Source organism: Hibiscus syriacus, unplaced genomic scaffold, assembly GCF_006381635.1.
Source record: "Hibiscus syriacus cultivar Baekdansim isolate YM2019G1 unplaced genomic scaffold, ASM638163v2 tig00111701_pilon, whole genome shotgun sequence".
Classification (NCBI taxonomy): domain Eukaryota; kingdom Viridiplantae; phylum Streptophyta; class Magnoliopsida; order Malvales; family Malvaceae; genus Hibiscus; species Hibiscus syriacus.
In genome coordinates, this window is record NW_024063157.1 from 147616 (window position 1) to 160068 (window position 12453).

Sequence of the window (12453 nt, forward strand, 5' to 3'; positions counted from 1 at the left end):
TTCTGTTGGGTGAAACGGTGGCGTTTAACCTCTAAAAAACTAACCGAAGATTAAGATGGCACCAGAAGTGCGGTTAAAAGCAGTAAATCCGTTTTCGTTTTTTCCATAAAGCGTCGGTGGAGGCTTCGCCTCTGTTTATAAAAATGAAAAATAAGAATAAAAATAAATAAATAATTAAATAAATAAATAAGAGGGAGAGAGAGAGCTTTCCAGGGAGAGAGAATCGCTTGATTTATAAGCCATTAAAAATCGAAGCAAAAAGAGTCTTTCATATTTATCGAAGGAAAACAGAGTTTCTTTCTGTCTTTCTTTGTTTGAAAATAACAGAGAAAGAGCCACAGCCATGGCTGACTCCAACGATTCCATTCCTCTTGCTGCTGAAAAGATATATCTTGGTGGAAAGGTTTACACCCATTCTTTTTTTCTTTTGCATTTCCATTTCCATTTTGCATTGTTGAATCGGGTCTTTAGTTTTGGGTTGAAACGAATTTGATTATGCAATATCGAGAAATTTAACGAAACGGGTTTCATTGGATCTATGCATTCCTTACTTGATCAAATTTATTTTTACACATTTTGGTAAGCCGGGAGAATTCCCATTTTATTGTTTGCATTTTGATTGTTGAATTGGTTTTCGTAGTTTTTCTTGGAAAATAATTTCTTTTTTCTCTCTTGATGATGGGTGGAATTTTGGTTTGATTCAAAGTTGAATTGAACTTAATTCCGCAATATGACAATATTCAGACTTTGACGAGATGGGTTTCATTTGATCTTCCTTGTTTGTTTTAATAAATGCTGGATTTTACATATTTGGTAAGCTGGGGGAGTTTCCATTTCTGTGTATTATATATATAAAGCAATAATTTTTTGGCTTCTTCTTAACCTTCTTTGAACTTTTTTAACTCTGCTATGGTAAAATCCTATTTTGTATGTTTACTTGTGTAATTCTCTGATTTTTGTTGTTACGTTTGCCTCGCCTTTGGAATTATCTGCTTTTACTTTTGGTTTCTTTGATCGGTTGGAGATTCTTTCCTTCTTACTTTGTTGTTGCTTGTGATGACAAAAGAGGTTAGGATAGTGGATTCTTCCAACTATTCAGTCATTGGGATTATTAAACTTGATGTTTGCAGCTCGTTGAAGAAACCTTGGCTGCACCTTTTTCAATTGTTTTTCACTTTTATTATATTATTATTTTAAAATTGTCTAGCTGTAAATTCACATTTTCTTACATGTCAATGTCTTCTTTTAATGAGAGAGGTTCATCCCATGCTCTCCCTTTAGACTATAATCTCCCTTTTTTGAAGAATACAATGATTAATATCAGGAACCACTCATTTCATTTATCTGTCTTTTATTCTTTTATTTATTCTTTTAAATCTTTTACAAAGCTATGTTCAGTTGGATTTCACTAAAAGGGGATGTGTGCACATGGGATGCGCTTTTGATGAATAATTTTTCTTCCTTTTTTTAAGGGACACATGAAACAAATGATTAGTCTTACGTAACTGAAAGCTTTTGTTACTTCACATCTTCTAGCTTAGGGAACATTATGGTACTCGAAGTTTCGAATGAATCCATTCTATATGCTTAATTGTTATTCTTAGCTCTCTCTGTGTTGATTTCTATGTATCTTATATCTGTTCATAATCTGTGCACCTGCAAACATCTGCTAGGAACATCGTGTACGAACGCGCTGTGGTTCTGTGTCTGTTATAGTATATGGGGATCAAGACAAGCCAGCACTAATCACATATCCTGATTTGGCATTGAACCGTGAGTATAATGCTGTCAAATACCATAGCCCCTTTGTTTCTTCCCCGGTTGTATGAAGTTTTTATTCATTATACTAAATGCGAGAGAAATTCATTAGGACGGATTCATTTGTTCCTCTTCGTCGGTTTTTAATCTGCAAATCTGCTTTCTAACAATTACATTGTACCTTTTGTGATACTTCTCTTTTCCAGATATGTCTTGTTTCCAAGGATTGTTCTTTTGTCCAGAAGCGGCCTCCTTGCTGCTGCACAACTTCTGCATTTACCATATTAGTCCTCCTGGCCACGAGGTCTGTAAATTAGTTGGCATTTTCCGGTTTGCTTTATTTTATTCTATCACCTTTAAATGAACTAAAGCAATTGTTGGGTTTAATTATTCACATAGTTTCCTTTCTGGCACTTTCACAAGAGTTCTTGCAGTTGGGAGCTGCTCCAATTTGTGAAAGTACTTCTCCACATTCTGTTGACGACTTGGCTGTTCAGATCCTTGAGGTTCTCAACTTTTTCGGGTAATCTTTTTCCTAATACCTTTTGTTTTACAGTTTATACAAGACTTTTTAGTTGATGCCGCCATCACACTTAATATAAGAGCTATCGGATTTGGTTGTGTCAGTATTTTAGTTGAAAAGGAGTTTTAATAGTTGGGATTCTTTTCAGGCTAGGTGCAGTGATGTGCATGGGAGTAACAGCGGGTGCTTACATTCTTACGCTATTTGCCGTAGGTTTCCTTGTGAATTCTTTTTGAGTAGTATATTTAAATTTTTCGATGCAAGTTCATTGACAAAGATTTTGCATTGCAGATGAAATACAGAGTACGAGTACTTGGTTTGATACTTGTATCCCCTCTTTGCAGAGCACCTTCTTGGACTGAGTGGTTCTATAACAAAGTTCGTTCTTAAGACTATTGATTATAGTTAACATTACTTGTGCATAAACTTTTATCGTATAACTAAAACGACCTACAATCTGTAGGTGATGTCAAATTTGTTGTACTTTTACGGAATGTGTGGACTGCTGAAAGAGTTTTTGCTTCAACGTTACTTTAGCAAGGTATCCTGTTGTTTCCTTCCTAGTAAACTATCTTCCAAGTTTCTTTTTGTTATATTTTCACTTCACGAGTATGTTGAATGATGAGATTTCTATTAATTGTAACAGGAAGTTCGTGGTACTGCTGAAGTTCCCGAGTCAGATATAGTGCAAGCATGCCGACGAGTTGGTGCCTAACATTTCTTGTTCTTTTACCCCGCTTTAAACACTGAATTTCCCATAGTTGACATATTCATATTGCATGTTTGTTTTCTTAGTTGTTGGACGAGAGATATGCATCGAATGTGAATCGGTTTCTTCAAGCAATTAATGGGTATGACGAGAGACTGCTTCGGTATCGTATTACTTCTCTGTTAAACTAAATAGATGATTTTGTAGTGATCTAAACTTTGTATCCGGAAACTTGCAGAAGACCTGATATTTCCAGTGGGCTGAAGAGGCTAAGATGCCGTACCTTAATATTCGTCGGGGATAGCTCACCTTTTCACTCCGAGGCCCTCTACATGACATCCAAGTTGGATAGAAGATTTAGTGCCTTAGTCGAGGTAAGTACTAATATTACCTATGTAAACATGGACGACTGTAGTGTTTTATTCGTTATTACGACAACGAATGATGCAAAATGGATTTTTTTTTTTTTTGCTTCTGCAGGTCCAGGCTTGTGGATCAATGGTAACTGAAGAACAGCCGCACGCAATGCTGATACCGATGGAATACTTCTTCATGCGATATGGGTTGTGCAGGCCATGCCAACTAACTGATAGCCCGAGGAGCCCGTTAAGTCCATCTTGTATCTCACCAGAGCTTCTCTCTCCCGAAAGCATGGGCTTGAAGCTAAAACCGATAAAGACCCGTGTGTCCCTCGAAGTTTGATTGTGGGGGCCGAGAAAGACAGGGTTCCCTTCGTTACTCGTTTTTTTTCTTTTTTTTTTTTTGGGGGGGGGGGGGCGGGGTGTTGTTTCTGTGGTGGGAAAAATGTACAAGGGAAGAGAAGCACAGCTTGTGGGAGTCCCGGGGGGGGGGTGGACTGGAGGAGGCTTTGTAGATACAGAAGCAAGAAATTGAAGGAATATAATGGGTTAACATGGATTCATTCTTTTGTAGCAACCAATAATGGATATCCACCCCTATATATGTTCGTTGTTTGCCTTATTTCACCATCTTGGAGACGGATTGATCATCGTCTAATTAATTAAATAAAAACATTAGACATATTATCTATATTTCAGAATGTCTTGATCTTCGTGTTTACAAATTAACTTTATTTTTATACAAATCCGACTATATTTAACAAATTATAGCCACATAAAAATCATGACACAGATAAATAATGAAGAAAAGAAAGAGAATTGAATAAAAAAATCATGCAGCTATACGTGGTTTTGGTATTAAACAACTGTAATTTCCTGACACAGTCCGTTGCCTTTTTGTCGTTTGTATTTATGTTTCTGTAAAACAAATATATTTGGCCAATTTCCCTCTTGTAGTTTCATCAAGAGCACGAGGATCAATGATTAAGCAGCTGAAGAAAGCGCTCTGAAATTAGGCCACCCCCTTTTGTTTCTGACGAGAAAGCTCAGGCAGCCTCGGTTTCTGTGAAATAATAACTGATACATGCTCCTTTTTATTGCAATCGAAGTAGCTGAAATCTATCTTTTTGAGAGTCAAAAAAGCTTATTTGGTTGTTGTGAATCACCAAAGATGCAATCTTTTTCTACCAAGAGCTCTGATTTGATGGAGAAATGTGATTTGGGTACCTCAGATTTGGGTGGTAAAGTGGTGATAGTGGCCGTTAAAGCAGCAAAGGAGATCCCAAGGAACACTCTGCTCTGGTCTTTGACTCATGTTGTTCAACCTGGGGACTGCATTAAGCTGCTTCTGGTTGTTCCTTCTCAATCCTCAAGTAACTTACTTTCCCCCCCCCCCTCATAAAATCATCTCCTTTCACTTCTCTATTTGTTTTATAGAATTTGTTGAACAAATTTTGGGTATTGAAAGTGTCATCTTTTGGGGACTGGATAGTATTTGTTGAACAAAGTTTGGACCTTGAAACCTTTGAGAACTTGTGGTTTATTTGCACAAATGTCCCCTTTCTTCCTTTTTTGAATTTGTTGGTTTGCTTATAAACGGCCACTATAGCATGCATGAGTCAAAAGAAAGAACATTATTCGACATGATTTTCCGTCGAAAACATTCGAATCCTTTAGGCTAAGATCATGTTCATTAAGCCAAAGTTTGGATATTGAAACCTTATATAGCTTGTGGTTTATTTGCGCAAATGTCCCTTTCTTCCTTTGTTGAAACTGTTGGTTTGCTCAGAAATGGCCACTTTAGCATGCATGAGTCAAAAGAAAGAACATTAATCGACATTATTTTCCGGTCAAAAACATTCGAATCCTTTAGGCTAAGATCACGTTCATTGCTATCAGCTATGCAATTATTAGTTTCAGTTATTCATGATTGCTGCAGCTGAAAATGTGGTTTGTTGATAACTCATTTTGATCCAATGGATTCTCAGGAAAAAAGATATGGGGGATTTCAAGATTTACGAGTGATTGCACCGCTGGTAATTGGAAGTCTATCTCTGGAATTAGTTCAGATAGAGAACAAGGTGTTGCAGATTCATGCTCCCAGATGATTCTTCAGTTGCAAGATGTTTATGACGCGGAGAAGGTTAGCGGATTAGTTTTAGTTTTTAAGTACTCTGTTCCTGGTATTCGGTTTTTTATGTTCATGTTTACAGGTGAAGGTTAGGATAAAAATCGTTCCCGGATCACCACGTGGAATCGTTGCTGCCCAAGCGAAGAAAGCTCAATCCAACTGGGTTATATTGGATAAGTAATATATACAATGTAAACTTTGTTCTATTGCATGGTTTTAGCTATGTATGATCATGCAAATTACTCAAGTTGTTAGTTATAATTACTTTCTAATCCTTTCACAGACACTTAAAACACGAGAAGAAACACTGCCTGAATGAGCTGCAATGCAATCTTGTCGTGATGAAGAGAACTCGGGCGGAGGTTGTTCGATTGAATTTAGTTGGATCACCGAACATTGAACCTAAAGTGGAATGGCCGTTATTGTCTGAATCAGAAACATCTCCTAGATATAGGAAAAGCAAGCATGGCCTGTTTGATGAAACTAAAGGGCCGTATGTGACTCCTGCCAGCAGTCCTGAGCATGAATCGCCTCTGACTGCTACTGATGTTGGAATGTCGTCAATATCTAGCTCCGATCCAGAAGCCTCACCATTTTTCCTCCATGGATTATACGAGAGCTTGAAGAAAGATCATTCATTTTTTAGTGAGGGAAGCCGAAATCCATTTGAATCGGATTCAGACTCCAACAGTGAGCCAGATCCTCCTACAACAGGTTCATTGCATCTTGGGAAGGGTTTAGAGAGATCGAATGATTCATCACTATCTTCAACATCGAGCATTTTGTTGGAGAAATTACCAGCATTGAATAGAGAACTCAATCTCGGGGTCCTTCATCACAGACTTGAAGCTATCTCACGGTCAAGAAATGCTCCTCCTAGACCTCCTCCATTATGTTCAATGTGTCAGCACAAGGCTCCTATATTCGGCCACCCTCCTAGGTCGTTCACGTATTCTGAACTGATATATGCTACCAATAGCTTTTCACAATCGAATTTCTTGGCTGAAGGTGGATTCGGTTCTGTTCATCGAGGGATCTTACCTGACGGTCAGGTCATTGCTGTGAAGCAACACAAGCTGGCTAGTTCTCAAGGTGACAGAGAATTTTTCTCAGAAGTCGAGGTTTTAAGTTGTGCACAACATCGGAATGTCATAATGCTGATCGGATTCTGCGTTGAGGATGGAAAAAGATTGCTAGTTTATGAATATATTTGCAATAGGTCTCTGGATTCTCATCTTTACGGTAAGTTCCTGCTATACTATGTTACAACTTGCTTAAATGGAAATGGATATCAGCATTTTCCAGTTTGACCGACCTCGAAACTATTGTTCCATTGCCTAACACAAGTCTAATCATAGATAGGGGAAATTTTCAGGTCATTGTGGAGATACATTGCCGTGGTCTGCACGACAAAAGATTGCTGTTGGAGCAGCTAGAGGATTGAGATACCTTCATGAAGAATGCAGAGTTGGATGTATAATACACCGTGATATGCGGCCTAACAATATCCTTCTCACCCATGATTTCGAACCTTTAGTATGTCGAATCTTCTAAAGCATGCTCGATCTTTTCTTATCAAACATTCTCTACATATAGGTATGTGGCTTAGTAGGGAGTAGGGACTGCAAACTGACTATTACTTTTCGAACATTTAGGTTGGAGATTTTGGCTTGGCGAGATGGCAGCCAAATGGAGACACCGGAGTGGAAACTAGAGTAATCGGAACATTCGGGTACACCTATGTAGCTTAGTTTGCCTTGTTGCTTTATCATCTAGAAAAGAAAAATATGTAAAAACATTCTTCTTGGTAGGTATTTAGCTCCAGAATATGCCCAAACCGGTCAAGTTACTGAAAAAGCTGATGTCTACTCCTTTGGAGTGGTCTTGGTAGAGTTAATCACGGGACGAAAGGCTGTGGACATCGATCGGCCAAAGGGACAGCAGTGTCTTACAGAATGGGTACGAGTTTGGCTCTTGTTTATGTTACAATCATCGCTGAAAGTACATTTACTTTGGATGATCAATGGATCACCATCTGATTTATTGTGAATCTGGTTTTCGGACACTTTGTATTTGGAGCAGGCACGGCCTTTACTCGAAAGTAATGCCATTTGTGAACTTGTCGACCCCCGCATGGGGAGCCTATATGCAGAGCAAGAGGTTTATGGCATGCTGCGATGCGCTTCCTTGTGCATCAGACGGGATCCTCATTCAAGGCCTCGAATGTCTCAGGTCGGATAAATCGGAATTTACGTTATGAAATTCCCTTGCAAAAGACGTTCATCGGCTCATCCTTGTGTCAAAGATCATCGCGAAAGAAATAAAACTGCGAATGATCTTTCCAAATGCCGCGTTATAATTTTGTGCACTGGTCGAGTCTAGCTTGTATTTTCATGTTTAACAATCACACTTTAACAGTCACTCTTGTTTATACTGAAGGTGCTTCGGAGGTTGGAGGGGGATGCGGTCACAAATCCGAAAATCGATGCATGAATTTCCCGGGATCCTGAAAACCGTCTGCCGAGCAGGTGAAACCGGTGAACATAGGGTCGAAGTACCTTCGCATGGTCCAGTGTTCGAACGAAGTTCGAAAAGTATTGGTACATGCACTCCACAAAGAGCAGGTCATTGTTGAAAAACTCCCAAAGACGGAGGCAAATTTAAGAAAACTGCAGGTTCGGCAGTTTGATTTCCAACAAACGAGCCATGATTGCAAATTACAGGTTATCGAAAACACACGCCAAGGGGGGCAAACACAGAAATTGCATCAGCCAGTTAAGAGTGAGCATTCCATCGAATTGAGATAAAAAATTTCTAATTATTCGATTTGATGAGTATCGAAATTTCTAATTATTTGATTTGATGAGTATTATTTTATAACTCAAATTTTATTTAATACTTTTCGAGTCTAATTGAGTTTATAAAACTTTAATCAAGTTGTCTGAGTTTATGTTTAAATTTAATTGTAAATATTTATAATATTATAATATTTTATTATAATTTAAACGGTTTTCTATATATATATATATATATACTTCTTCATATAGGATATACATATATCAAGCAAAGTTAAAGGACTCGACTCAAACTTAAAAATTAATCCACTAATTATTAAAAAATTTGAGTTATTCGAGTTCTATTTTTATAATTTGACTGGAACTTAAAAAAATTTGAGTCAAATTTATAAAATTACAAGTTGGTTCAATTCGATTTGAGTTTTTTAAAGTTGAATCAAATTGAAAATATCAAATTTTCAAATCGAGTCGGATTTTACTCACTAAAAAGAAACCAAATACATTATTTTACAATCTTTACAAAATAAGATAAAATAAAAACCATACTTAAATAAAGAACTTAGGAAATAGATAGCATTAAATTATTAATAATGGTCAAAATATTTTTAAAAATAAATTGTAGTTTGTCCTTACTTTAATACAATTTAAAGATCAAGGTTTCAATCGATTGAATCTTAACTCAATTTTTACACAAGTATTTTTACACAATTTACATCTGAGCTCCTCAAGGATTGAAATATTAACAGAATTTACATCAATTTTTACAAAAATATATCGATTAAAATTCATTTTGATTTGCTAGAGGGAGATTAAATCAACTAGAAAATAAATAAATAAAAAAGGAAAAAGTACATAAAGGATCCAAGTGACTCCAAACTTTAGCATAATCACATAGATCTATCGGTAGCTTACTTCATCTGCAAGATCATAAAACAGGCTTAGCAATGCATGCAGAAGCATTTTTCTTCTTCTAGGAAAAAGGAAGTGATAATTTAGATGATATTTCGATAAAAAAAAAAAAAAATTGTGCCGATTGTACCGAGGCAAAGTTAGAGGCTTGGATTGACATAGCTAAGTTAGTAAATAGAATGAGATTCAACAACAAATACATGGATATATACCTGTAGGTCCGTTTTCTTGTTATGAGAACCAGTGTTGCAAAGCCAACCATGATTATGACTTTTATCACCTGAGGTAAAGAAAAAAAAATTAGCATGAAATGAAATTACTTGTCAAATCATGCCATGAATTTTAGAAACTTTTAAAAACAACAATGGAGCAATGAAGACAGAGACATTTAAAGCATGAATTACTAGGAATATATGATATCTGGAAAGGGTAAGGTATACCTTTCCAAAAGGTCCTACAGAGTCTGGAGGAACCTCTGAATTCTCGGACCCTGGTCTTAATTTTCCAGAAGTCTTCCCATCTTCATTTGCCTCAGCAGCAGTGCCGGCATCAGCATCAACCTGAACGTAACAGGCAAATAAAACAATCTGGTTATGATATTAGAATCATCTGCACTTTTTCTAATACATATTTTTTGTTTGTTTGAATTCATTGGCATTGATCATTCCAAAAGTTACCATTGGTGGCATGACTTTTTCTGTCTTGAAATCATTAAGATGTGAATCCACTGGGATCTCCCTTGTCCGAGTTATTGTTGGTGGTGGTTTAGTAGAAGATTTCACATCCTGCATCAGATCAAGTCACAGCAACCTTAATCATATGCTCTAAGTTGCAATAACAAACGGGGAAACTTAAGCAACACGTTTGATATACCTGAATTAGACCGCCCTCGAATGCACTAATCATTTTTCTTATACTGCCATGGGCTTTCACAGCTGGTCCCTTCTTCTGAATAGGATAACTTCTGTCTCCGTCGTCTATTCCGAGACTGGATTCATCAGCTAGCAATCCACTTCGGAATAAACTTTCTGACGAACCTTGAGAAAATGGAGCATTCAATACATCAATAAAAAGCTTTTGAGGATCAGTACATGCAGGTTTAATGCACTGTTTGATTTCTTTTCTTTTTATGTTCCATCTTTCTTCAAGTAAACTGAAAATGAAAATCAAGTAAAGCAAAATCGAACCTGAACCTTCACTATTACCGACCGAAGAACGTTCGGGACTTCCATGACCTCTATTGCGAAGCTCTTCACGTTTCTTCTTCAGTGCAGCTTCTCTCTGAAAAGGAACTAAAAATATAACTTAATTGTGCTGCTGAAAGGAAAAAGTTCTTTTAATCAACCATTGCATCGAAAGAAACAATACCATTATCTGGATTCTCTGGTGCTCTTCTTCACTGAGGACAAACTGCAACTTCATATGGACATGGCCGCCTCCTTCGAGAGAAAATATATCGTCCCAAACACCTTTCTCGACCACCAATCTTGTCTCAACACCTTCCCCATACCAACAATTCTTCAATAAGCTTTACAACTAAAATGAAATCCCATTCTCCAATGCATGTTCAAAGGAACAGTGACAAACCTGTACGAGAAATCTCATTTCCCTCGGCATCTTCAAGTGTTATAATCAAATTGTCACGAAGGGTTGTCAACGGACTGTGCCACAGAAAACATGTTGGATTTAAAACGGAACAGAAGTCAGAAGCAAATTCTAAGGCAAAACAAAGAATCAAAACAGTGTTTGATATCACTACAATGTGAGTTCTCCCTTGTCGCAAGTCTGGTACTCTGTTTTTCCCACGGAAACTGCATTATGAACAATGATAAACCATAATTTTTTTATTGTCAAATACTGTGCATATATCGATATTGCCGTTCAAGATAAGAGAAGTAGGAGAAAGGGTGTTGATTGACTACCTTTCACTGATATTTCAGAAGATGGTGATGATGATTGGAGACCCTTGAAATCTAGAACTGAGATGAATAAAATGAGAAAATCTAAAAAACAAGTGTAACTGCCCTTTTTGAATTACAGTTAAGGGTAGCATTTGGTACCTGAAACTTGGATGGTTCCTGGCATTTTAAGAAATCTATGCAGAAAGACTAGAAATGTAGAGATGATGATAAGAGATAAGCCAGTGAAAAATTATAAAAGGAGTATTATAATTCCAATCTGATGATTTTTGAAGGCTAGCTTCTTAGAACAGCTCAGTTGCATCTCCACCTGGTAGAGTTTAGAAGCACAAGGGAATAAGAAAAAAACCATGTGGCTAGTTTTGAGGGGAAGGTTATATAATGGACAAAATTTTTCATGACTCATTTCAAAAGATGGGGATTGGGGTAGCCAATCAATCTCTTATCTTTTGTCTCACTTAGAGCTTAGTTTTAAAGGGTTCTTAGACTCTAGGAACAAGGCACATGACAAAAGTGCGCCCCTTTCATGGACACATTTTATGCTAGGAGGTTTATAAATAAATTATAGATCATATCTATACCCATTATCCATTGATTCACTCATAAAACACTTAATCTCTTCCCCACATTCTATTCCTTCATCATTGTTTGTCCCTTCCTCAAAAGTCGATATCAATTTCTACCATTCACAAGATCCATTGCTTGTCCCACAACTTAATCTGTTAGGTGGTTGTTGCAACCCTGATTATTCTTGTTGGATCAAACCAATAGTGTTGACTTGACTAATCAAGGTTATATAAAGCTAGTTTTACAAGACTATATAAAGTTAGTTTTGTTTAATTTTACGGTCTCCTCACATGGATAAACGCCTTAACTCTTGTCATTAATGTGATTGTGTATTTACACATCATTGCTAGATTCATGCAATATACAAATAGGAAATGTGTGCAATATCCTCACCTAGGTCAACGCCTAACTCTTGTCATTAACGTGGTTCATGTATTCACACATCGTTATTACTTGTAGATTTATCCGTTTGTACTGCCTCAAATCTTTTTTTCTCCTTCCAGTGTATCGTCTCCTTCTACTTTGTTTCTTTGGCTTTCTTTGCTGTAAAAACTCTTGATAACTGAGCAGAAGTTTTTATCCCTTATCCCTAAGGTGACAGAAGTGTGTGCCTTGCACCTATGCAGAAAACCCCCGAAGTGTGCATCTAGAAGGGCTGCCCGTATTGCACCACGCCTGTCTCTCCAAAGACGTTTTGCTGCACATCCACCTGACAACTTAGGCATACTTTTGAAAACTCAGCTTTTGTTATTGATAGGTGTATGATTTTGTTGTTAATCAAAG

At 37.1% G+C, this 12453-nt stretch overlaps 4 protein-coding genes across 4 annotated transcripts; 2 read left to right on the forward strand and 2 right to left on the reverse strand.

Annotated features, from left to right (window-relative positions):
* The first annotated feature begins 264 nt into the window (after window positions 1-264).
* Window positions 265-3741, forward strand: LOC120167847 (protein NDL1-like). The gene is made up of 11 exons (XM_039176740.1): window positions 265-403; window positions 1674-1773; window positions 1965-2062; window positions 2193-2281; window positions 2430-2490; window positions 2573-2659; window positions 2745-2822; window positions 2928-2984; window positions 3077-3132; window positions 3229-3364; window positions 3471-3741. The coding sequence occupies exons 1-11, from the start codon at window positions 344-346 to the stop codon at window positions 3690-3692; spliced, it is 1044 nt and encodes a 347-aa protein (XP_039032671.1). The 5' UTR covers window positions 265-343; the 3' UTR covers window positions 3693-3741.
* A 779-nt stretch (window positions 3742-4520) lies between these two features.
* On the forward strand, window positions 4521-8245 carry LOC120167823 (inactive protein kinase SELMODRAFT_444075-like). The gene is made up of 9 exons (XM_039176719.1): window positions 4521-4722; window positions 5338-5492; window positions 5563-5657; window positions 5764-6722; window positions 6856-7016; window positions 7136-7212; window positions 7292-7439; window positions 7563-7712; window positions 7920-8245. The coding sequence occupies exons 1-9, from the start codon at window positions 4521-4523 to the stop codon at window positions 7971-7973; spliced, it is 2001 nt and encodes a 666-aa protein (XP_039032650.1). The 3' UTR covers window positions 7974-8245.
* Window positions 8246-9006: 761 nt separating this feature from the next.
* On the reverse strand, window positions 9007-10128 carry LOC120167850. The gene is made up of 5 exons (XM_039176743.1): window positions 10058-10128; window positions 9862-9969; window positions 9625-9744; window positions 9397-9464; window positions 9007-9192 (listed from the first exon to the last, which is right to left on the reverse strand). The coding sequence occupies exons 1-5, from the start codon at window positions 10088-10090 to the stop codon at window positions 9189-9191; spliced, it is 333 nt and encodes a 110-aa protein (XP_039032674.1). The 5' UTR covers window positions 10091-10128; the 3' UTR covers window positions 9007-9188.
* On the reverse strand, window positions 10096-11586 carry LOC120167824. The gene is made up of 7 exons (XM_039176720.1): window positions 11245-11586; window positions 11107-11163; window positions 10944-10995; window positions 10772-10845; window positions 10553-10683; window positions 10147-10465; window positions 10096-10100 (listed from the first exon to the last, which is right to left on the reverse strand). The coding sequence occupies exons 1-7, from the start codon at window positions 11267-11269 to the stop codon at window positions 10096-10098; spliced, it is 663 nt and encodes a 220-aa protein (XP_039032651.1). The 5' UTR covers window positions 11270-11586.
* Window positions 11587-12453: the final 867 nt, after the last annotated feature.

What these genes read in the sequence shown, in the direction of transcription:
- LOC120167847 (XM_039176740.1), top strand. Translation starts at nt 344, where the DNA reads ATGGCTGACTCCAACGATTCCATTCCTCTTGCTGCTGAAAAGATATAT. An exon ending in GAGGTTCTCAACTTTTTCGG is followed by an intron (nt 2,282 to 2,429) that starts GTAATCTTTTTC and finishes GATTCTTTTCAG; the next exon opens with GCTAGGTGCAGTGATGTGCA. An exon ending in TTCAACGTTACTTTAGCAAG is followed by an intron (nt 2,823 to 2,927) that starts GTATCCTGTTGT and finishes TAATTGTAACAG; the next exon opens with GAAGTTCGTGGTACTGCTGA.
- LOC120167850 (XM_039176743.1), bottom strand. Translation starts at nt 10,090, where the DNA reads ATGATTAGTGCATTCGAGGGCGGTCTAATTCAG. An exon ending in AAAAAGTCATGCCACCAATG is followed by an intron (nt 9,745 to 9,861) that starts GTAACTTTTGGA and finishes TGTTACGTTCAG; the next exon opens with GTTGATGCTGATGCCGGCAC. An exon ending in CTGTAGGACCTTTTGGAAAG is followed by an intron (nt 9,465 to 9,624) that starts GTATACCTTACC and finishes TCTTTACCTCAG; the next exon opens with GTGATAAAAGTCATAATCAT.
- LOC120167824 (XM_039176720.1), bottom strand. Translation starts at nt 11,269, where the DNA reads ATGCCAGGAACCATCCAAGTTTCAG. An exon ending in AAATGAGATTTCTCGTACAG is followed by an intron (nt 10,684 to 10,771) that starts GTTTGTCACTGT and finishes GGTATGGGGAAG; the next exon opens with GTGTTGAGACAAGATTGGTG. An exon ending in ACCAGAGAATCCAGATAATG is followed by an intron (nt 10,466 to 10,552) that starts GTATTGTTTCTT and finishes GTTCCTTTTCAG; the next exon opens with AGAGAAGCTGCACTGAAGAA.
- LOC120167823 (XM_039176719.1), top strand. Translation starts at nt 4,521, where the DNA reads ATGCAATCTTTTTCTACCAAGAGCTCTGATTTGATGGAGAAATGTGAT. An exon ending in AACTGGGTTATATTGGATAA is followed by an intron (nt 5,658 to 5,763) that starts GTAATATATACA and finishes ATCCTTTCACAG; the next exon opens with ACACTTAAAACACGAGAAGA. An exon ending in CAAGGCCTCGAATGTCTCAG is followed by an intron (nt 7,713 to 7,919) that starts GTCGGATAAATC and finishes TTTATACTGAAG; the next exon opens with GTGCTTCGGAGGTTGGAGGG.